The 25120-nt window shown below is 35.8% G+C and overlaps 2 protein-coding genes across 7 annotated transcripts in view; both read right to left on the minus strand.

Moving 5' to 3' along the window:
- The window catches only part of xkr4 (XK related 4), a 120781-nt gene extending 114044 nt beyond the window's left edge, over positions 1 to 6737 (minus strand). Inside the window, exon 1 of the mRNA XM_088642437.1 lies at positions 5735 to 6737. Within this exon, the coding sequence (XP_088498563.1) occupies positions 5735 to 6636 (902 nt within the window). The 5' untranslated portion in view covers positions 6637 to 6737. The remainder of the gene's footprint in view (positions 1 to 5734) is intronic.
- Positions 6738 to 9676: 2939 nt separating this feature from the next.
- Positions 9677 to 25120, minus strand: part of LOC148655663 (lipoxygenase homology domain-containing protein 1-like) — a 113867-nt gene continuing 98423 nt past the window's right edge. For 5 of the 6 annotated variants that reach the window (XM_088642432.1, XM_088642428.1, XM_088642431.1 and 2 more), the window contains exons 51-59: positions 24532 to 24698; positions 23570 to 23792; positions 20556 to 20710; positions 19065 to 19140; positions 18052 to 18130; positions 15655 to 15943; positions 14993 to 15071; positions 13207 to 13282; positions 9677 to 10374 (exon numbers count right to left, since the gene is read on the minus strand). In XM_088642432.1, coding sequence (XP_088498558.1) covers positions 10311 to 10374; positions 13207 to 13282; positions 14993 to 15071; positions 15655 to 15943; positions 18052 to 18130; positions 19065 to 19140; positions 20556 to 20710; positions 23570 to 23792; positions 24532 to 24698 — 1208 coding nt within the window. In that variant the 3' untranslated portion in view covers positions 9677 to 10310. The remainder of the gene's footprint in view (positions 10375 to 13206; positions 13283 to 14992; positions 15072 to 15654; positions 15944 to 18051; positions 18131 to 19064; positions 19141 to 20555; positions 20711 to 23569; positions 23793 to 24531; positions 24699 to 25120) is intronic. The other variant, XM_088642433.1, reaches the window with a different exon arrangement.

Genomic DNA, 25120 nt, shown 5'->3' on the forward strand with positions numbered 1-25120 from the left:
TGTGTATGTTTGGATCTGTGTGTACCCTATGATGAATCCTTTCCCATACATGGTATGTCCTGCCTTGTGCCTGTTGCTTTCTATCAGTGACCATGTACTGGATAAAGCAATTAAAAATTGGATGGATTGACAGCTGGGGCCACATTAATATTGAGCAAGCCACCTACTGTATTAAAGATGGTATTTTAAGCAGAAAGAAATTTACAGTTACTTTCATTTACAGAATTGATTTTGTCAAATATTATCAATGTTTCAAGCCCTCATGCTCTAGAGAAGTTAATTGCAACAGGAGAATCAAAGCTCGAGTTACATTAAGATTTGACATCATGGCTAACATCAGGATTGACAACGATGTTAAGATTTACATGGCCTACATCATTACTGACAGCAGCTTCACCACCCAGAAGCCCAAGCTCATAAGATCTAAGAAGCCAAGCAAAGGCTGGCCAGGTCGGTAGTGGGATGGGAGAACGCTGAAGAAAAAACAGGCTGTGAATGTAACTGGCATTGGAGCACCAGTAGGTGGCACTCTTTCCTATTGACAGGAATTCCCAAGAAACAATCCCACAGCACGATGTGTGGTGACAGGAGACAAAGTGCTGCAGGAGGTGCTGTCCTTCTGATGAGAAGTTAAACTGAAGTCCACACTACTTCGGCATTAAAGATCTCAGGTCCCCTGTCTAAATTCCCCTGAAACACTTTCATCGGCTTGACTGAAATTGTGATTCAAACGGAAATGTATATAGTTTCCCACTTTTGCACCTAAATGGCTACCATATGTCACCCAGGTAGACGCTGATGGACAGTGGTGGACAAAGCAGGTCCTCTCCTATACTGTTTATAAGACACTTTGGGATCCTTTTGGCTCACAATGCTACATAAATGCAAGGAATTAATTCATAAAACTTTGCTAGAAAAAAACAAACAAAGGTCATACATTTCACTAACATTACCCGAGTAGGTGTGAGATGCTCAACTGCAAAAACAAACCACACTTAAGTTTTTTGTACTAAATAAAAGGTTAAGTGTTTGAAAGAGACCATTTCCTGCACATATGATACAGTAAATACAATTCAGTGCTCAGGCACAGAAGTGTCTGAACTGTTACAAAACAGTTACGGTAAAAATGAATGCTGCTGAAAAATGAAACTACTTTACGGCCCCACAAACAGGTCAAGATGTGTAAACTTGGAAGCCTCTGGTCAGCGTGCAAATAGCAAAATATCAAAAAGGCACTCCAGACATTTAACCATGCTTTACACAAAGAATGGAATTCATTTTTACAAACATTTAATCAATTATTAGCTTTATCAGTAGAGTATAAAACTACAGTATACAGAATGCAGTACCTATTTATACATTATATGTAATACAAAAAACCTCCATCAATTTTGCAGAATAAATTGTAAAACAAGTGCCCATCATTCATTACATCATCCAAGTGGAATATATAGTCTACATACTGTATCAACCAAGATGGATAAAAGCTCTGAGGATTATTTCTTGCAGGAACCAAACTAGATACAGTAGCTCAACTTCCCCCTTTCCCCTTCAAATCAGAAAAGAGAACTTTCTCATAAAACACCAATACACTGGGTTGTCACCAATGTTGGAGGGAGTGTTATCTTGTTCTGTTATACTGTTTCCTTTGATATTGCCTTCAGTTTTTGAAAATTGTCATTATAAAACCATGTTCACCGGACTACATAAATAAAATTGAAAGCCACTGAAAGTTACTCAACTTGCTGTGATGCGTTTCTCTGGACCTTTCTCTTGCGACTGGATTTGATTAACTTCACTAGTACATGGCTATTTTTATACAGTACATCGACTTTGTGTAATTTCCCCAGACAAACTAGTATTTTTCAGCACATTGGAGAAATAATCTAGCCTAGTCTTTTGGGAAGCAGAGTCCTGTTATCTTATTATTAGCATCCAAAGATATGACATGCACACACAAAAAAAAATAATCTTGATAAATGTGCATTTGTACACTGTTAAGCATTTGCCATTTTTCTGTTTCTGTGTTTTCAACAAATTAAAAAACATTCCACGCACAGCACAACAATATTGAGTTAAAAAAGTGAAAACTGAAGAATACCTAATCTGTATCATCCTGACACAAAATGTGCTATGCCATTTGCTGTTCATTACATGTGAATTCAATGCTGTTTAAGGGTGCAACAACACAATACCTCAAAAATGTACATACAGTACCTCCTGGTAATATCAATATCAAAATCCCTTCAGGTATTTCACCACATCTAAATACATGTTTTCCTGTCTTTGTTATAAACTAAGAAAAAAAAACAATTTTAAATTGACTTAATTATTTGAAACTTTCATGTAAGTAAAGAAGAAAATGAATGACCTCTCTCTACACCATCTACAGTAGGTAGGGAAACCAGTATACACCTTATGACCTTACTCCACATTACTGAGCCCAGCAGTATGAAGCTTAAACCGACTGATCTCCACAAGGCCAAATCACAATCCAGTAGGCGAAAGAGCAGCTCAGCAAACAATACCAGCCTCTTCAAAGGTACCATCCTTAACTGTGGAAAAACTCAACACTGGTTACCTTCAGTGTCCTTTCCCGCAAAGATTAGCAGCTACTGAAAACAAGAAATCAATTTAAATGTGCTGGGATAATTGTCTCACATCACAAGATTTGTTTATTGCTATATGTATTGCTATAAAGACAAAAACGTGTTGACTTTATTTATACCGTAAATAATTGAGTGTGTTCTGTCTTGGAAAATACAAATCTGAAAATTAAGATAATGTCCAGTTCTTCTTGTAAATCAAAGAATGCTAGTCTATCCTCCGTAGAATTTAAGAAGACCAATAGTTTTGGAGCAGACTGGGTTTCATACCATAGATCCTGCTGTCTATGCACTTTCAAATATAAACCCAACTTGCTTCTGTTACAGTTTAAAATAGAAAATAGTATGTTTATAGGTCTCAGTTTTAAATATGCATTAATCATTTTTTCTAGTTGAATAAGCATTTAAAAAAAACAATTTGGAGCTTTCCTCATAGAACATTGTTAAAATGAATAAAAATGTGTTGTCTTAGATTTACTTACTGTGTGCACATTTCACATTGTACTGATATATTGAGTAATAGATCACTAGACATGAGTACATATTAGTAAAAATATGGAAACAATAATTACCTCAGATGAAAAAATGTTTTCTTCTGCACAAGCTCCTCTTACGTTACGCTTGGCTATTTTGAGCTCAGCATCAAATAAAGATTCTGGGAAACTATCAAGAAAACTTACCATAGCAACTCATTTTTTAGTCAAGATCACCTGAACAAACACTTGCCACAAAAAGCTGTTGTTGTTAGGCTCAGAGACCTGACAAGATATTCCTTCAAGGTGAGATAATCACAGAGGCTACAGCACAAAATAATATGGTACAGACTTATTATGTATCTCTTAACTGAGCTTTGTGCTGTCAATACTATTCTAAAATGTAGCTTTTCAAGCAAATCACCTACAGCAATCGCAATGTAAACTTAAGGGAGGAGTACAGTCCTTGGAGATAAAATCTGTGAAAGCATATGTATGTATGCCTTGGGCTTCAGCTGACAAATAATTGCCATAAGACAATATTTTCTGGTTTTACACTATATACTGTACCAGCACACTTTAGGAATATACCCAACAGTAAACAATTTGTATGACATTAATAAAGGAAGCCTAAGAAAAATTCCACATACTGTAGTTTTTAAGAAATAGAAAATGGTGTTATATTCTTAGTAGGACAATCTTTGCTACTAAATGCACTATCTGTTTTCCACTGTATATGGTCTCCAATGCTGGCCATTATACTGCGATGCTCCAGGGATAGAAGAAATCAGAATATAAGAATTGCTCTTCATCAGTGAAGCACCAACATTATGAAAAATCTACTTCACGATTAAAACTAACACCTAAAGGCACTCTCAGCGTAAAGATTAATCACACCACAGTGACATTGAAGAAATGTGCAACAGCTGGAAATTTACACCTTTCAGTAACCATAAAGTTCTACTAAAAACATCATGTAATACAATTCTTAGCTGCTCATAGACATGATGTGGCACATATTGCAAGTACTATACCAAAGTCAACTTTTCCTCTGGTCAAATAAAGATGAAATGATTTCTTCATTTTTATTAATACTTAACAAATAGGCATGTTTGTTGACCTTGAGCCATTCAATACTACAGATTGATAAAGATGTTTTTGTGCATTATCAACGAGGAACGTCTCCATTGCAGATGTCCAATTCAAATGCCAAGAGCACTGGTAGCCCGACTTTGTAAAACTGACGTGAAATGTTCCATTTATTTCCAGTTCTTTACATTCAACAATCCTAAACTTTGTTCCAGGTAAGTCAATCTCAGCAAACCCATGACTTTTTTCAATCACTTCGCCATTTCAGTCCTCGCTGGTATTGTAAGCCTACAAAATAACCTCATTTTCTTTTTATATATATACTGTATGTACACTTAATCAAACAATCTGTACCTTCATAGCAGTAGTTGAGCCTAAATGTGATGTGAATCTACAGTAAGAGAGTGGCATGAGACCTTATTCTATGTGTTGAAATATAAACTCAGGAATAAACAGTGTTTTGTAAATCAATTGGTGTATTCATAACTTCATATCAAAATGTGCAGTAAAAATAAAAAAAATATGCATTTTGTGATATCTTTTTTCTTACACTTGAAAATGTTTGGTAAATTTACCTAATCACATTTAAGGGTTTAAAAAACATTTATGGTTTTAATGGCTATAGGGGGTTTGGCACTACAAGCTCCAACTCTGATCCACTGTGATTTTGTAGTAATAATTAAATGCAGTACATGTGCTTGAGCTGTACAGTGTATCTTAAAAACACTTTTAAAAATTGAGTCTTATAAACATTCATGCAAATATCTTAATAAATAAATTCAGGGACAGCCTAGCAGATCATGTGATCATGTGCTCCAAATGTGTAATCATCCTCACTACTTTACATAAGTTAGAATTATTTTAAATGTATTGCTACAGCCTAAGGTATTGGAAATGTACAGCAAGGGATGGAGGCCTGTCCTTTTGACACCGTTTTAATCCCTATCTTAAACTCTCCCCATACCAAGTTGCAATGGTCAACTATTCATTCCATTGCAAAGCATTTCCCCCAAGCGATCCGATACGTAGTATTATTTTTACACACACATACACATGTAAAGAGGAAGCATCAAGACATTCTTCACATTAGCTTGAATGTCTACGAGAAAATAAAACTGCTCATGTCCTAACCACACACACATGCAGTACATCTAGAAAAGACTACTGGAAAACCAGCAAACAAACCTGACATCATTTGTAAAGGTGTCTGTTTGCTTCAGTGGTCATAAAATGTAATCTTCCCGAAATCATCCGTTTAAGGATTTGAGAATAACTGATACACAAAGCAGTTTTGTTCTGACGTCGTCCCATAAATTGGAAACATGAACACGCCGATATCTTCTAAGACTACGGACCACAGTTAAGACTGAGTTCTGGTTAGGAAATATTGTATACACACCTCTGTCTCCACTTCCACATTTTGTGGGATGAGAGTTTAATGCTCGTTAGTACTATCAGCATATCACCACAGTGTACCAGCACGACACGAAACTGAACGCTTTAACCGACTATGCACTTGCATAAATTCGGGATCCTCTTTAATTTAACCCCCTAACAGCGGCTTACCTCCAAATCTGACCCAGCTGCAGGATGTGGATGACGGACTGCAACAGACAGATGCAGAAAGAGCAGGACGCCGACCTTTTCTTGCTAGTCCGGGTTGCGGTGCTGCTGTTGCTGCTGTTAGTTGTGGTGTTGCTCTTGCTGGCCGTGGAAGCCTGTCTTTGAGGTGTGGAAGGGCGGGCATCCACGTCTGCGTGCGAGGCAGAGCCGCTCATGAGCTTCCCATCCATGTGCGTGCAACTGGCAGCACTTGCAGCGGCAGCGCTGTCCTCGGTGCTGAAATCATGGACGAACCACCTAAAGCTGAACACCTGCACCGAAAACGAACCGAGCACCACAAAAAACAAAGTAAGCCCGAACCACCAGTAATCGCGGCGGAGGTAATAATCGACCGACAGCCACACGTCTGTGCCCACATCGGCGAAATAGACGGTCACGGCAGCGAGGATCCAGAGGCAGTCCCACACCGAGTAGTTCTGCTGCTCCCTGCCCAGGCGGAGACACATCGAAGAGGAGCCGCAGCAGCGAGACTCCCCATTCACAAAGTCCCCTTCTCCTGCTCCCGAGTCCGGCTGTGATCCTGGGGCGAGCCCCTGCACGGATCCCGAATGGTCGGAATTTTGCAGAGGGGTGAACGCAACGTCGCTTTTCTTCATTTTCAACACCCCATCCGACTTAGCGGCCATTATAGTAGCCCTCCCTTTATCTAACTGATACCGTCTTTTTCCTTCTCCTTCCTTTCTCTCCTCCTCCTCCTCCTTTCTCTTTCTGATTCTGTGTACCAGTGAGCAGAAACTGGGCTGGGCGACCTCCTCTTCCGCCAGCTGCAGCGCCTCCTGTTCATAACAAAGCAACACTTCCTTTCGGCAGCGGGTACGAACCATATGCTCTCCCATGGCACACATTTAGACTATGACATCATTGCTTTGCAACTCTTCTACGGGCACTTATCGCAGTTTTCCTTATTATCTATGGCTGCAGCGAAGGCTACAACGCTTTCATTTCGACACCGTCTTTTTAATGAAAAAAAAATCCGGAGTCTGTCGATCATATAGATTAAAAAATACAATAATGACTAAAGCAAATAATTGTTTTAATTGACTTTTTTTTTCGAGACACGCCCTTTTAGCAAATAATCCAAAATCTATCAGAACATCATAATTAACATCCATTAAAGGAAGTAATTGTATTACAATTGGTAGGATCGAGATCATTATCAAATTAAAAATGGGAATTATTTTTAAAAAATTCGGAAATCAATATGTATCTGGTTTCACATTTAACAGTTCTCAGACTAGTTTTACACCGATGCTAATGCAGAGGAGTCATTGACGCGGCTGCCACTGCCGAAACCTAGCTGGTTTGTCTTAAGGTGAAGCAGTCAAAATAATACCAGGCAATTAAGTTATCATGTTTTGCCTATAACACAGCAATATTTACAGTATCTAGCCATTCTAACACGAGCTGCTGTTCACAGAATACTATTCAGTAGTTATGGAGTAGCAGAAACTGTACACTAACCTATATAATGTAAATTAATATACTGTACATCCATTTGCAATTAGAGGTCTTCTGCTGTCGGCAAAGACTGAAACCATCACCCTCAGTTCCGATCAGATGCTGAACTAGATATAGAGGGTGGCCAGTGGCGAGGAATTTCATTTTATTTTTTAAAAGTGTTTACGTGTTTAAATGTGCCTTGAGACTATATTATTGTGTTTTAATTTTGAGCCTTCGAGAAAGTTGTCTTGATTACGCCCTGTCGTAGATATCGCAGTGAATTAAGAACGGTTAAAATCAAGAACATCTGACCTGTTCCACACATGCACAGACACAGTAATTAAGACTGGTATTTAGTAACTAATTGTTTCAAGGAGGTAATCCAGCTGCGTCTTAAAGGAAGCCACATAGATTTCACGTGTCCTCTGGTTCATGATACACTTTTCATTTTGTGCTTGTTTCACAAAAGACGTTTTGGGGGAAACCCTCAAGTTTAATTAGTAGCATTTGTATCATGTATTTTGTATACTGTAATGTTAATGTAAAAGTTCAAATGAACCACATACTTGTATAAGAAGGAATTGTTTACTTTTTCAGAAGTCTGAATTGTTAAAAGGGATATACTTGATGTTGCACAATGAAATACAGTATACTGCATTGCAAAGTTTGTTTTTGCCTGAAACATACAAAAAATATATTTTAAGAAATATAAAAATAGAAGAAGAAATGTATTACTATAGTAACAACAGTTATTAAAGATTCACTGAGCTATGGCAATACATCTTAAAATCTTAAGGTCTTCCACATGATACTTACAGTAAGTGGTACTGAGCCAGTTTCAACAGAATATAGAAGACATTCTTACTATTATAAGACATCATTTGGAAAAAAGGTCAACTTAACTGCAGTTTTGATTGTCATTGTAGTCAATAAACCCAGAAAAGACAAGACAGAGGCAATGTGATAATATTAATTTTATTTACCTGTGGACACATACTGTACAGTTCAGTACTTCATATTGTGCTGGAAATCAAAAAGGATCATCACATAAGACTTTACTTATGGAAGTGTTCTGACATTGAAGGTCACATTCAAGGTTGCTTTGGCATTTGCTTCACTTGCTGTTTAAGCAGAAGCTTGGAATAAGTGACTCAGATGGTTTCCAGCATTTTATTGGAATAAAAATAAGTTTTAAATCTTGTTTTCAAAGTCAGTCTGAACTAGTACGATAATTTTGCTTACGTGACAAAATGTATACATGAAGGAGTTCAGAAATGGATGATGGGGCCAGATTATTCAGAGCTTTATAAGTCAGTAACAAGATCTTATGTTCAATACGTGACTTTATAGGCAACCAATTAAGAGATATGAGAGTAGGAATATGCTAGCAGAATCTAGTGTAAAAGAAGAAATCAAGCCTTGATGTTATAAATGCATGACTCAAGCACTCGGCATCTGACATAGATAGAGATCGCATTCAGGCCATATTTCTAAAATGAAAAAAAATTCACTGCTGATTTTGAAAAAGTCCATTGTGTTGACTTGTCATAGGGTGCTTTTTCAATTCTTGAATCAGGTCCCCTTACAAAGATTAAGATATTTTAACCCATCAGTCTACACCTGTAAATTTACGCAATCTCTTTTTTCTGTAGCATTATCTAAATTGAACAAACCATATAGAAACTAAATTAGATCTTATTATCACATTGTGTAGTTTTATGGTAGTACCCCTATACCATATCTGAATTTCCTTAAATAATTTCAAATCCTCATATCCTTATATTCTCTTTGAGCTTTATTGATTTCCCACCTTGTCTAGAAAACAAAGAATAAACATCATATTCATGGGTAGCTTCTTCAAGATCCTCAAGTGTTTCTCGTGTTGTATCTATAGTTTGTGTTTTTGTGTAAAACTCTGAACTAATGCCATTGGCCAGATGTTTGCCCAGTCTTGTTTTCAGTCTTTCTCTTGAATTTCCTTTAGAGCTGCTGTAGTGTTTGCTAGTCTTCTGATATTGCTGTTTCTTGTAAACCCAACCAGTTTTCCCATTATATCAGAATCTAGATCATTGATAAAATTATATAATTAGGGCTAGTGTAATACTAATACTTTGTTAAGTACATGACCCCACTGTAAAACATAACCCTTTGCCTTTACTGGTGTCTATCCATTAAAATGTATTTTCTTTAATGCCTACTACTTGAAATTTGAGAATTAATATTTTAGAAGGAACTTTATCAAAGCCTTCAATCAATATGCAGTGTGGAGAACTCCATTGGGAATGTAAGGATACACTTGTTACTTACAGTTTATACTACTTTTGTGGTTCCTTTATTTAAAAAAAGCTTAGAACAATTAGACCACTGAATATCACGTTTTCCACTTGTGCACTGCCCATATTTTCATTTAAATTAATATTATAAAAGTGTATTAACACATATGAATTGAATTATTCAAATAGTTTTATTCATGAAGCATGGGTTGCTATTACAATAAGACACCTTCCAATAAGACAAAATCATTGTACTAGTTTTCACTGTATTGTATGGAATCACACAATGATTGATTATATTCATTTCTATTTAATATTGCACAAATATTTGGCACTTTTAAGTTCTGAACTTATACAATATCACATTTTTACCACCTTTAGATTGTAACTGTTAATAACATCTCTGTGGAAAATAGCCTGTCAAGCTTTTCCTTCTTTAGCTAAATTTGTGATAAGTTCGAACAACTTAATTTTCAAATGTAATTTGTAAGATAAAGGAATATGTCTTTAGTTGTGATGATGATATTTTATGAGATTTTTAATTTAATAATAAATATTGAAATTTCTGTGAGAAAATTAGACATACAGAGGAGATTATTTTATTTAAAAAATAATAATGATTCAACTCAAAGTCCATATTGCAAACTGTATCATTTCTGTAGTAAATAGTTTCTTCATGTTCTGAGTTTTGTGTTTTCAATTATCATTAATGGTTTCAGTTTAAAAATGTAAAAGAATGTCCTGTAACATACCATTTTCATGCTGTCTATTAGCCACACTTATTTTTTCTTGTTATATTTAAAAAGTTAAAAACCTTCACAGTGGAGCTGTACTGTGGTTGTCCTGTCACCTTCATTTGCTGAAAGCCACCTGTAAAACAGAGTATTACCAGTAGATGTAGATGTAATGTCAACAAAATCTATCACATTCTTTACTTGTTTTATAGATATATTATACCTATGATACACACATACTGTATATACAGTACAGTATGTGTCCATAGAGATATTGGAGTAAATGTTAAAGGGGAACTGCAGTCCCAATTTCTCAGACTGGCTATTAAATGTCGATAACAAAATAAATTAATTGATGATATAGAAAAAACGGACAAATTTTGAGTTAAGCACAAAATCGTGAACTTTGTGAAAGTACCATATGGTCCCCATGTTGTCGCAAACCACTGGTCTCGCCACGTATGAGAGTGAGAGTTCCCACGAATTGTAACATGATGCCTCCCTTCCTGCTCACTAGTCACTGTAATGACTAATGTGTTGTATGAGCAAATGCATACAGGTTGTGCAGCTGACATTTCACCACAGAAATGTTCCAACGTGATCTGCATGCAGGGTTAACAAGTAGAATTTGTTGGCATAACTGTCTTGAAGTCAAGAGCAATATTTCTATTGGATTAAAAGAGAGGTATTCACAAGCCTGCTTGTTTACAATGTAATACGACCGCACACGTCACCAGATGTTTTGTTGCCTCGTTCTGAATCCTAGAATATTGCACTGCACATACCTGGAAATATTGTCATTTTCAGATGTAGATTGAAGGTTTTACAATGAAATGTTACTGTGTACTGTACATTTTACTTTCATCGAGATTCGAAATACACTCATCAGCGCCGATTCTTTCTAAGCCAGAAATAAAAAAATAGCGTTGCAGTTCCCCCTTAATTAGCTTTCACCATTTCACAAAGCTGAAAACAGAGCTGTCTAAACAGACATCTTACTGTGCTAACTTCAAAGTTAACAGGCACAGACAGCTATTTTGCATTTATTAGAGCTCATTGGCATGATGTTGCTAACTTTGACCAGTGAAACTGTTGTTTTAAGCATTGTGAAATGGTGCAAGCTACTCAACATTCATTCCCACAGTTAATTTTGACTACTTGCTCTTGAAATGCACAATAGCCCACAAAAGTGTTCCTTGTAAGATATTCACAGACATAGAGGCAGAGGTAGGAGATGTAGACCTATATCAGTGTATGAGGAGCAAAGGAATGAGTAGTGGTTATGCTGAAAAGTAAGAAGAAAAACAACATTTAATCTGTGGATCATTAGTTAGGTGTCTACGGAAAAGATAGAAAAAGCACAAAAAGGGTGAAAGGCATAGTCTAGTTGAAGGTGTTCTTCCTGTTTCTCCAGTATATGTGGAGGGCCCCTTTGAAGCAACAAAAGCCAATTTGTCCAACAACTCACATTGTATACTCTATACTTGGCTCCTTTGACCATTTTAAGATCACCCACAGGGCATCATGCTTGTCCAGCAATTTAATTTATTGCCTTTGTTGCAGAAAGTGCTCTGCTTACACTGGCAACAAATTACTTGTTGCCAATTAATTACTTCTCCTTAACCTGATTGCATTGCCCTTTCTGTGTGCATCCTTTCACAGGGATTCAAAGACTCCTGTACCAGAAAGATACCAGAAGCCCAAATGATCCTTACGCTTGGTTTAAGTTTAACATTTAACATTGCACTAGCATTCAACCATAGATGAACCTTTTCTGAATTCGCCATTCATTTACAGATATCAGGCTTCAACACCACCCCTGCAATTCTTCATCTACTTTTCCATCTTCACATGTGTTCTGTCTTACCTACAGTTCACCTGATATTTCGTCTCTCTTGCCTACCAAAATAAATCTTCCGAAAAGTTTTATTACTTTTCAGCAAGGATTTAAACATATGATAATGTATTATTTTAGCTTTAGATCCAAACTGCATGTTGAGGGTTAGTACATTAATGAAAATCAAACCCTTCACCAATATCATCTTTCTGAGGGTATTGTATAATACTGAATTATTTTATTCCTTTATCAACTGCCTGTCTTTACTGTAAGTCCTGTCTGAAGATCAGCAACACAGCCTCAATCCATTTAATTCATTACCTCTTCCAGGTGTTACTTTTAGCAAAACAGAACATTCTGAACATTCTGTGGTCTTTGTTATTACAAAATGTTCTCATTTTAAGCTAAAAAAAAATCAATATTGTTTCATATGTTTATAGCTTTCATCTTATTTTTCCATCAAATATTTCTGCTTTAGTATTTATTCCAAGATTACTCTTGTGGCAGGTTGGTTTAAGAAGAGACTGCAATTACAGGAAATCTGCCACTAGAGGACGGCATATGTCTCTTATTACTTGTAAATAGCCACACTAGGGGTTATTGACTTATTTGTAAAACAATTAGACTTTCACATGATCATATTTTGATACCATTGAGCTGTTCCTTGTTATTTATAGGACATGCACACTGATAGTGGTGGTTGGATGATTTCTGAGAGCTGGTTTTCTGTAGTTTTGTCTGAAATAGGTTTACAACAAAGCCTGCTGGACTTCACGTTTTCTTGCCAATTTGAGTTTTTGTGAGAGTAGACCCTTAGCACTGCCCTTGATCAGGGTAAGGTCTGCCACAGATTTCTGTTGACACATTGTGGTTTTGTATGGTTTTAAAATTGCAAAACATACAATTATGTATATGTGACTTCCCACAAATATGGTTTTATAAAAGTAATTATGAGAAAACAATGACATAAACTTAATGTTTTTAAAATGATTTAAAATAGTCAAAATTACAGTATCTACTCAGAACACAATCCTAGGGTGCATATCAAGAAACTAAGGCAGGATAATGTAAAATACAGCTTTTCAAATCTAAATAGTAGAATATATATAGATTTTTAAAAAACTTTCCTACCTATTACATGGAAAAACCAACTTTAGATTTGATTGTGGATGTACGATCTCTACTTTTTCCAGAAACCACCCGCTTTCTGTCAGCAGAAGAGGACATCTCAGTTAGACCGTAAATATTAAACAAGGGTCAGCATTGTATAACACGTGCATTATTTCTTTATAGGGCTGCTGGTCATATCATTCTAGCTCAGATATGTTCAGCAAAGCAATTGTTTCCTTCTGGGGAGGGAGATACAGTCAAACTGAAATATTTTAAATGCATTCACTAAATAATAAACATGAGACAAGAAGGAATTCTATGTATGAAAAAGTCTATGTTCTACAAAGGTTTCTCCTCACAAAACCTTTCTCCAGCTGGCCTGTATCCCACCTCCATTCCCTCCCCTGTACTTACAGTAGTTCTCACCACTGGGAATACGAAGCACACTTGAATCCGTTTCTGCTGTGTTGCACTTGTGATATGATTCCTTCACAGCCTAAGTACTCTGAGAACTGAAATTGTATGTATTGGGTACACATCTCTTATGAGTATAGGGTTTTTTGATGTTGTTAAGGTGAAAAGATTACTGAGGTTATTGAGAAGACCATTTTTTTGCTAGCACAAGAAGGGAAAATATTTTGCTTTCCTTATAAAATATGAATGCACTGTAATATACATTTTTTTTTACATTTTTACAAATTATTTTATGTTAGTATTATTTAGTGCCAGTATAAGAATATATTTGATCAATATATCAATATTTATAAATATCAATATAAAAACCCTGGTTAGCATTTGCTTTTTTATAATAAGCTATGACAGACTTATACTGTAACCTCTACCTAGGTCAACATATACTAAATAAAGAAAAAAAAAGCCTTTTTGATAACCACAGGTAAAGATGCAGGATGTGGGCACCATATCATTGTAGTTATATACAGAACAGAAAAGGTACAGCATTTAATTTTGTACACTCTGTTCATTCCTGAATATTAGAGCCAGGTGTCCTGTGAGGAAGATGAGTAAGCAAATGCAAATATCAGAGTATAGAGTGTCTAAGACAGATTACTAATTACAGTATGTGTCTTCTACATATAATGGGTAAAAAAATAATTGTTAAGAGTGTTTAGCCCTCTATTATATTAAATCCAAATATTTTTCATTAGGAAATAAACTTTCCCTGGGATAATGTAAAAAAACTTTTTATTTAATTAAAATCCTAAAAGAGTGGCCCATCGTCTTTTGTACCTCACACAACTGTAGGTGCACCATTATATCAGAATTAAGCTGTTCTAGTTCAAGAGAATGGTGGATGGAGAAAATATGGAGGTTCTACATCCCAGAAAGGAAATGGAAATGTCCTGCCACCCCCTGTCACCTGACAATTTCAACAAAAACAATTGGACAGCTGATGATATAAAAACCAGAAAGCTGGAGCTTCTGGGTTGTTCCACATCTGCTGTCTGGTGCCAAAGGGCAGATCCACTGCTAAGAATGATGCAATAATCAAAGGCTTATTACATTTACTGAATAGCTACCTCTGGGGTTTTTTCTGTTGTCACAATATAGTGTTGATTAATGATTTATATAGTGTAGCTTTACTGTCTACATAATACTGCAAGAGGTACATTAAGGTCATTTAAATATAACTGCAACATAGGTTGTTTAAAGTGAATGAATGATTAACATATTAAGCCAAAATTCTATCATTGTGTTGGTATGGAATGTGAGAGCCAAGGTTTGCCATGAGGTATTGTATGAGAAAATGAATAAAGAACTGTTTAAGCAAATGTAATGGAACACTTACCAAGTCCTCTTCCATCATGACCAATCTCAATTTTGTGCAACGTTCCAACTGATCTTGTTTTAACTTTGAATGTGTCAACCTATGAAAAAGACTAAATTACCTTCTGGAGATTCAGACAACCTGAAAGAAGTATTCCTTCTCAGCAAGAGACAAGAAGATTTAAGGACATAAGCTGGACTGAGTACACTTGAAAGACAACAACCTGTCCAAGAGCATGAGGAAGGTGGTACCATCTAATAAAGCCACATAGAACAGGAGATTACCAGAACCTGGGGTTTGTCTTGAACTCTTTAATGTATTGTGTGGCATCTTCATTGTGAGCACCACAGAGACTGGTATTTTAGTCATTATTCATTTAAGGCAACAAAGTATATTTTATTTTCCTCAGTTGCAGGTCTCCTTAATCTAGTTCTTAAAAATATAAGTAATCAGCCTTGTATACTGTCACTCTGGAGTGCATTTTGAAAAGCAAAACAATTCTTGAAAGATATTTACTTACAATACAATCTACAATCAAAGAGGACTTTCCACCATGCTTTATGCTCCAACCCTATTTTAACTCACATTTCTCGTGTCACCACTGATCTTGAAAGACCTCCATTTTAAATGACAGTTATACTGTGTGTTGCCCGACAACATTACTAGAATTTCAATGACTTCACCTGGCCTTTTTCAAAGGGATCCCATTTCTCCTCAGTTGCCGAGAGAGGAATTGACTCTGAGGAACCTTGGTTACCAAAGAGAACAATGTGAACGCGTGCATTTGTGCCTGCTCCTGCCACATCTCCTGTGAAGGTAATGACTAAGAATTCAGCCTCATCGTCTTTGTCATCTCCATGACTATTTACTCTTTCCTTAAAAGGTGTGACTTTTCTCTGTCCCTTGCTCGTGACACTGGAAAGCTTAATTTCCTTCACAGTTGTTTCTTGATCAGGGCCAACATTAAATTCTCTAAAATGGTAGAAGAGAAAAACAAAAACGCACTTCAGTAAATAAAGTACTGTAATATATAACAGACATACTTGTATTTTACGTTTATTGGACCTTCTTAATATTTCATATGAGCTAGTTTTTCATTTACTGCCATGCTACAATGGTTATGTGACACATTTCTTGGGATCTTTTTTTAATGAAAATTCCTACCTTTGCCCTTTCACCTACTGTACATGTTTAACAGAAAGCTCTTTAAAAGCAGTTTAACAACAAAAAGTAGACAAAAATGACCATGAAGAAGTGAAGATGACTTGGGAAGATACATACACAGGAGAGACCCACTAGGCGCCTGCCTTAGAAAACCATTAAGATTAAGATTAAGATTTTCCAATTACTTTAACTTATCTGAACATTTTATTTTTAAATTAAGTGCTTAACAGTATTATTTGGCTCAATCTTTCCTAAAAGCCAAAAGTGCCAATAGGAACTGAACTCAATAAAGGTGAAAACATCACATTAAAATTGAACCGATACCGTATCTACTAGAAACAATGTGCAACATTATTGCTTAAACAGCATAGCATTGTGAAATATAACATAAGCCTTACTTTTTACATAGGAACCTTTTTATTATCATGTCTCTCACCATGAACAAAATATAAACACACAAAAATAAGAAGCTCAAACCACTTTCGGTGAGCCCAGAAAATAACCTTTAAATATTTTCTTGTATAAGCCTAAAAATAAAAAATAAAGTACAATATTTTTGCTTTTGTTTCTAAAAGGAAATAAATCAAAGCTGCAGTACTAGAACTAACAAAATATATATCCTTTTGTGTAATTTAAGTGTTGTCCCAACTTCCAGAAATAATTGTTCTTCGTATATTGATCCCCAAATTGTTTTGAGAACTTGCCAAATACTCTTAAATACTGTAGATTCCACCTGTTGTGAAGATAAGCAATTTCCATGACATTTTAGTCGACACGGAAGGATTAGCAATATCTCCAAAAGCAAACAGGTCAGACATAATTTTGTCGGAAACATGCACTGGAGACACGTCCCTTAATCTGTGTAATCTCACACAATATTAGCAAAAATGTCATACATGTATCATTAAGACACTGAGTCTTTAAATATTTGTGATCAAAGGGAGCATACTCTGACAGTGTGAATTGCAATGATTGTTATCAGAAAGGAAACAAGAATAGGGAAATACGAAGCACTTGCAATGTTATTGGGCACATGGCTATTGTGATTCTGTAGCCCTTCCAAAGGGCAGTTACAGTATGGCCTCACTTTCCTAGCAGTTTTCCTCCTTTCTTAAGTTGCAAGGGGACTGGCCCATAAGTATGTGGGTCTAAAAGCCAGTCTTTGTGGCAGTAAAGGAACCACAGATATCATTTATTTCTTTTATTTCTGTTGAATTGCCACTGCCTTGGTCCACCACCTGTTTTTCGTGTCACTAGTTCTCTGTCGAACCTCTGTGTTTGTTTGTTGGTGAACCAGCTTCCACTGCGTGAGATGGGATTTGCTTTGCTACACGTAGAAAACCTTGCATCTTGCATTTGTGATTACTCTCATCAATCATTCTGTCGTTTTCAGTAATTTCATTTTATTTTTGGTGTTTCCTGGTTTTGGGGTAGATCCAAGTGCCTGTTTACACAAATATTACAGGCATTGGTGGTGTTTGTCTTGATGTCTGCCTAAGTGATATGAACACATTTGTTCTGTTCTTGGTAGGGTCCACAGACCCCTTCCATCTCTCCAGCTCTTTTTTTAAACTTCTCTCTTTGGAACATTTAGTTCAGTTCCAAAACCGTACCTATCTAGAGGCCATTAAGGCAGCTCAATATGTTGTACAGTATGTGTAAGTATCATACTGTACAACATACTGTACTTGTTGTGTTTTGATTTTTATCTGGGCCACTAGCAGTCTTGCACTAGAGCAACTTTGTTGACACGGCAATAAAGCATGAAATAGAATTGAAATTGTAGTGTCCTGTATTAAATTGCATTTAATACAATAAGCTTACCATCATTGTATTAAATAGTCTCTTTATGACTGCAGCCTGTCTATGGACACAAACTAAATTAGGTCCACCACAAGATCATTAAAGATACTTACTCATTCACATTAAATACATAGAGTTTTTCTTTGTCCGCTTTATCCCTTAGGTGTATTTCATCTACATGTACTGAAACACCTAGAAAAAACATGCAGCCATTAGCCACTAAAGGAAGCTTAATGGTTCTAATTAAATTGTAATTTGATAACTGCTATCAGATGTTTAATTTTATATTACTGTACCTATGCTTTTAATATACAGTTTAGTGAAATAATTTATTTAGTGTGGTGTTAAACTGATTACAATACACATAGTTCAAGTAAGTAGCTGTGTCAGCATGCATTGGCTGCAAAGGAACAAGTAAAGGTTTGTAAAGGTCAGCATGGAATAACCTTTACAATACACATACTTTGTGGTGTGAAAATGTTCATGGTCACATTCTCAAATGTTTCCTACATTATGGATTTTGGAAACGGACATTATAAAAACATTATGTAAAAATGATGCATTATTAAAATAACATATTGAAATGTAAAATTTCACTTTCACGTTGTAGTTGCACGGTATCTTAGCAATGTACAATGGAGAGATTGCAGTCTTTGAGCAGTACTCTCAAAATTCACTTTACTTAAAGAGCAAATAGGTTTCTTTCAATAACCAGTCAGCATTTTCACCCACTGCAAGCTTATACATGAAATATAGATGTCCTACCTTTAGATTACATGTCAGGGCACAATCAGTAATACATAAAGTGGAGGCTTACAAAATGTCCAATAAAATAAGCAGACATTCACTCATATGCTTTTAGACTTTTTTCTTAACAATAAAAGATGTGCTTAATATTTCGAGGATACTTACAGTAGTAATTGATGACAGCTACACATATCTGCATTAATCTAAGTATAATATTATAATAAAGCAGAAGAATTGTGATAGGCTACTTTTCCTTTTATAGGAAGTGTATTATTTTGATTTTGTTTTGAGAGGCAACCTACAGTATACACTATCTTTTTGGTTTCTGCTAATCAGATTTATAAGATATTTTTGAACTAACATAAATGTAAATACTTACTCATTTTACTGCTCACAGTTAGCACAATCTTGCTCAAGTCACCCAGTTCCACAGCTTCAATTTCAAAAGTAGACGCCTTAAAAAAATGAATTGAAATACAAAAATATGAACTGAGCATAAGAATTGCTCTTCAAATACTTATCTTTCTACTGATTGACTATTCTGGAAAGCAAATAGTACTGTATGTGTTCTTACGCAATGGAAATACTGTACAAAGGCAGTACAGCAATGTGCAAAGAAAGAAAAAAAGCAGAAGAATACAATGGTAATCCACTTTTCAATGAAAGTATTTTATACAAATTCAGTTTTTGGACTAGAATTTATATGGTTAAACTATAAGTGGCTTTTCGCAACTTTTCATTCTTACTCCTCCAATTGCATTGTAATTTAAAATAAGAAAGGTTACAAATAAGAGGAGGCCATTCTGCCCATCTAGCCGCCTTGTTAATTAGAAGAAATCCACAGATCTAATCCAGCCTGGCTATTGTTCTCAATAACATGGTTGGGTAGCTTCTTCCATAATCCTTTTTGTAAAGAATTGACCACTGTTGTCTAGAATCTTCTTGGTCTAAAACAATTAACAAATTAAGTCATAAATATTTCTTCTTGAATTTACTTTAATGGTCTTGAATTTTATGTACAGTTCTTGTGTTTGAATTACATTTTCTGCCTCTATAGTATATGCAGATCTTCCTATTTTCTAGCATCTGGAATCTTGACTAGTTTACTAATTGTACTAATATGTAATAATTGATATGAATTACAAAGAGCAGGGGCCCTAGTATAGACCCCTGTGGTACCCATTAGTTACACCCTCTAAGACTTGTTTTTTTTTTCATTCATTCATCATAATGTTCACTTTTCTGTTGTTTTTTTCTTTGTTGTCTGTGGCTTTCCACTTGCTACAGTATGTGCCATGTTCATGAAACTCCATGTTCTTAGCATATGTCTCAGAGCTGGTACCCAAGGTGTAGGGAAAGCACCTTCTGTATAATGTCCCTGGCAAGACATTATGGATTCAATTGACAGGAAAACTGTGAAATATTTACTTAGATAATTTCCTCTCTTTCAGCTACGAATTTGAAAGATTTGTTTTCTGAAATAGTTAGATACAGCAACACATGAAAGATTAGTTGGCAATGTATTGCAGGTACACAAAATGAAACAAAGATCCTTGCATTCACGTAACCAGAACTCACTGTAAAAGACAGACCCACAAAAGCCACTCAGGGATAAGTATTGAGATGGTGAGCTGCACTGTATTTCTTATGAGGATAAAACCCAGGCGAACAATGTCGAGAAGCCAACCAAAGCTGACAGGCATGCGTTCGGGTGGGGGGAAGAAAACACTCTGCTTATCACATACTGTATGTGAACATAAGCAGACCATGAATGCTAAAATATAAAATGTATGTTTTCATTAAAGGTGCAGTAGCTGGATTCTGCAACATGACGTGACCAGTGGTACCATTTTTCACCACTGCGATGTACCTTTGTGCCATCTTTCTGGTCCTGTGTGTGCAAAGGCCAGAGAAGAGGCCTCTCTCCTGTGTCTCCATGGTCACCATACACACAGAGAGCAACCTGTGGTGGCTGCCTGATCTTGTAGAAGTCACTGGAGAACAGTGTTGTATGATATACAACAACTGCAAAAGACAGAAAATATATATTGTTTTATTCACTGAAATAACAGCATTTGATCTGACAGCAGTGTGCAACTGAGCTCCCAAGCCAATAACTGCAACACCATGTAAAACACTGAGTTGCACATTTTTAGCATTTCAAAGGCCTTAATAAACAAGTGAAAGGGAATGCACCATGACTGAAAATGCAAACTGAAAATGGCCTCATTTACCATTAGTTGAGGAAATGAATAATAGACAAATGAAATTCTCCAGTACATAGGTTTTAATACCCAGCTGTCATATGATTGGAATTCCAACCAATGATGTTTAGTTTTGTAGTGCTTCTGTGGAACGCTATGTCTCGCCTCACCCAACTACGAACTTAGTAAACACTGCTGCATCCATTTCTCTTATTTAAATATATAATTCTCTTATTGATTGATTTAATTACTACATGTTTAAGTGACAGTGTTTACAGAAAATGGGGAAATAACAGAGCTATGTGATGTCTCAGATAGGATCTACACCCACACACTAATAAATGGGAACACATCCTGTTTGTCTTCATCATTGACAAGAGGCTTGAAACCTTGCTAATGGTATTCTAATGGTCTCATTTACAAAAGGTTCTTAAATGATCAGAGGCATCTTATTTAAAATAAGGAGCATGAAATGTTGCTTTCATTAACCACAATTTGAAATGACTAAATGTGCTTAGAACAAATGTCTGAATGCACACATGATGGAAATTCAAGTCAATGTATATAGATGTCAGTGGTACTGAAAGAAGCGAAGAGGTTAACAAAATCTGTGTGGTAATACTTTTGCTTGTTAGGTGTCCTCTCATGCTATTTTGTATGGATAAAAACCTGATGGAAGATATTGAGATCTTTTTTAGAAATGGGTGTGTTTCAACACATGTGATTGATCAGAACAAGGGAGATCTTCTTGCACACAGGAAAACTACGGATGGATTATAGCCAGAGAAACATTAATATCCAGATTTTATTCACATGACTCCACAAAATGAATACATTCTCAAAAGATACAGATTAAAAGAGGAACTGTAGCCCCATCTTCTCAGACCGGTTGTTAAATCTCGGTAACAAAATACATGATTTGACGGTATCACAAAATTTGACAAATTCTGAATTAAGCACAAAATCATGAACATTGTGAAAAGCTTGGCTGCCGTGGTGCCCAAACCGCTGGTCTCACCACAGTGGAGAGCGAGAGTTTGAGTTTGTGAGAATTGTGACTTAAACCAGCCCTTCCTGCTCACTAGTTACCATAATGACTAATGTAATACTATGTATGAGCGAATAAGTAAAGGTGCAGAAATGTTCCAACGTGATCTGCATGCAGAGTTGTGAAGTCGAGAGCAATACTTCTATTAGATTAAAACTGATGTATTCACAGGCCTGCCTGTTTACAATGTACAGTAATAGGGCCAATTCACCTCACCTCGTTCTGAATTGCAGATAATGATAGCAATATGGTGCCATGCAGACCTGGAAATTTTGCCTATTTTATTACGTAAATTGAAAGGTTTGACACGTGTACATTTTACTTTCATTGTGGTTTGAAATGCACTCATCAATGCCAATTCTTTCTAACCAAGAAATGTATACTGAAATATACAGTATATACTGCATATCACCTTTAAGCACACAATACCGGCAACTACTGTATTCATTAGCAGCTCCACTTCCTATGTAGTACATTTTGGATTCTCTACCTGTTTTTAGCTTGTGCAGACACACAAATGTCCAACATTTTTTTAAATTAAATTTGTATTTACTGTATAACTGTAGAGACCAAACAAAACAAGCCACTTGTCCTTTCCTTCTAAGCCTGTAAAGAACACAGAAAAGGCCATGATCATTTGACCTAAAAGCATGCAGAGGTTGATAACCAGACAATTCTGAAAAGTACTCTGGTGCCATTCTGTCTAGTACTTAATACGCAAGCAAGAAGATTTTCAAATTAATCTTATTTCTCACTAGTGGCCAATACAGAGATGCCAATGCAAGAGTTAATAGTAATCTTAAAGCTGCTTTTTTTGTGTAAAATGTAACTATAAATAGTCTTGTCTTATAATCCAATCTACATAAAGAGAGAAAAGATCTAATTTTGGTAATATTTGCTAAGAATATACTGTTGTAATATTTTAAATGAGGTGGCTTGAAACCAAGCAGAATCAATAATTCCTTGCATCTATATAGCACTTTCCATCCTGAAGGATCCCAAAGATCTAAACATATAAGGGGCTACATTAACCATCCACCACTGAGGTAAAACTCCTGGCTGAATCACCCGATGCAGTGCATCTCTGCATTTTCTGGGCAATGTGCTGTAGACATTATGTGTCTGCAGCTGTACTACACATCAGTAAAGGTGGAGAAGTAAGTAATTTCTTCAACAGCTGAATTAAAGCATAACTGAATTTATTCTGGAAAATAGGTTTAACACCACTACTCTTACAAACAGAGGCAGGGATATTTCATGACCAAGTAGTCAAGATCTTGGTTTAGTCTTATGTGAAGGATGGTACTTCCTTCAAAAATGTCGTGTCACCAGAGGAGATTTTGGGAAAGACTGGACCAACAGAAAAAGTGCCACCTACTGGTCGAGAGCTCTCCATTTGGATTTGAAATTGGGTACTATTTCCGCAAAAGTTTAGTTGTAGAATGTTTTTTTTTGGTGCCAGTAAATGCACTCAGTTGAGACTGACACTGGTAGGATAGTGAATTTGAAATAATTACCTTCAAGAGAATACATTACAAGTATCTGTTATGCTCATTTACATTGAAGATGAATTAACCTTAACTTTTGAATTAAGATGCATTATCCCTATCACAAAATATTAATAACACCTACCACGCAGGGATGGCCTTAATGGCCACTCCACTGGGACTTCAAGCCATCTGTCTCCACTGGAACTTAAGGGAAGTGTTTCATTTACACAACAGATAAATGAGTCCAGAGTGTCTGCATTCTGCATCCTGAAAGGGCAGATAGACACCTGGGCTGTCTTATTCGTTGAACTGTTAAGCCCCAGACGGACTTTATAGATCTCACCCAGGTCTTCCTGAAGTTCAATCTGAAAATATATTTTAAAGAGGCTGACTTTCAGAGTGATTTTTTTCTAAATTATACTTCAGTGACATGTTTATTGAGCTTCTTTTATCACAGACTATGCCTAAAGCGTTAGTTACGCAGACTTCAAACATTAACTTTCAGAAAACTAGCGGGAAATGTTGCTGTGCATGAAAAATTGGAAAAAAAGTTTTTCCAATCATTGAAAGTATTATAATGTAAATTAAGGTATTGCTACTTCTGACAGTTAGTATTTATAGGATTGATGTTGAAAAACTTTACCATTTAGTAGTAAAGTTGGAACATAAGCACATGAGCATGCTTTTCAAGGTAATGTGCTTTAAGCAAAACTGTGAATTTTTATAATTATACTAAAATATTTAAATTTAAAAAAAGAAATTTAAAATTTTAAGAAACTTTTCATAATTAGCAGACAATGGTAGTCACTCACATACAGTAATAACTTTTTTTTTCTTTAAACGTGTTGGTTATTCTAGGGACAATGATTATGAATTTTGTGCCCTAGTCCATTTTAACTAATGTCATAAACCACTGGAAGAAAATCTGAAATCAGTTCATACTCATACAGTAGCTGTTCAGGCTTTTTTCAACTGAAAAGCATTCACATAGTAAAAATAGCTACGGTACATTTAAAAAAGTAGAAGCACTTGCATTGATCTACACAGTGTTTAATGTAAAGTGGGTAATACCCATTATTTAACACATTGAAAAAAAATGCTCACTTCATAAACTGTTGGATCTTCAATGGAATAAGACTCCTTTGGTTTCCAAAAAAGAGGTTTTGACTTTCCCTTTGACCCATACAGTATCATTACTAAACAACTAAAAAGGGATGGATTTCCAACCTTTTCTTCCAATGGTGTTATTGGATAAACACACCACAATCCATCTGCATGAAAACAAAAGTTTACAATGACTTTTCTGATAATACAGAATGAATGTTTACAAGAAATTGAGCAGAATATGGACATGCATTTTTGGTTTGTATAAAAATGTAATTTGCTTCTGGACAAAGGCTAACTGTTAAGCGTCTAATTTGTAAGCACATCTCAGCATAAAACATACAGTATGTTTTATGCTGTAAGTAAGTCTTTGTAAAGGTCTTGGAAGCACGTTAGTTTATTTATTAACTCTGTTTCAGTTGCTGTTAATATGCTTCACACCTCAGTTGTACGTTAATTTATTGAATACATTATATATCAGAAGGAGAGCAAATTGGAGAGAGAGAGAGAGCTCCATCAAGTGAAAACAATTGTCAGAGTAGACCCCAAGCTGTTGAAGAGAACATGACATCTCTGAAAACAAAATAAG

This window comes from Lepisosteus platostomus, chromosome 8 (genome assembly GCF_059453375.1).
Source record: "Lepisosteus platostomus isolate fLepPlt1 chromosome 8, fLepPlt1.hap1, whole genome shotgun sequence".
NCBI classification, from domain to species: Eukaryota; Metazoa; Chordata; class Actinopteri; order Semionotiformes; family Lepisosteidae; genus Lepisosteus; species Lepisosteus platostomus.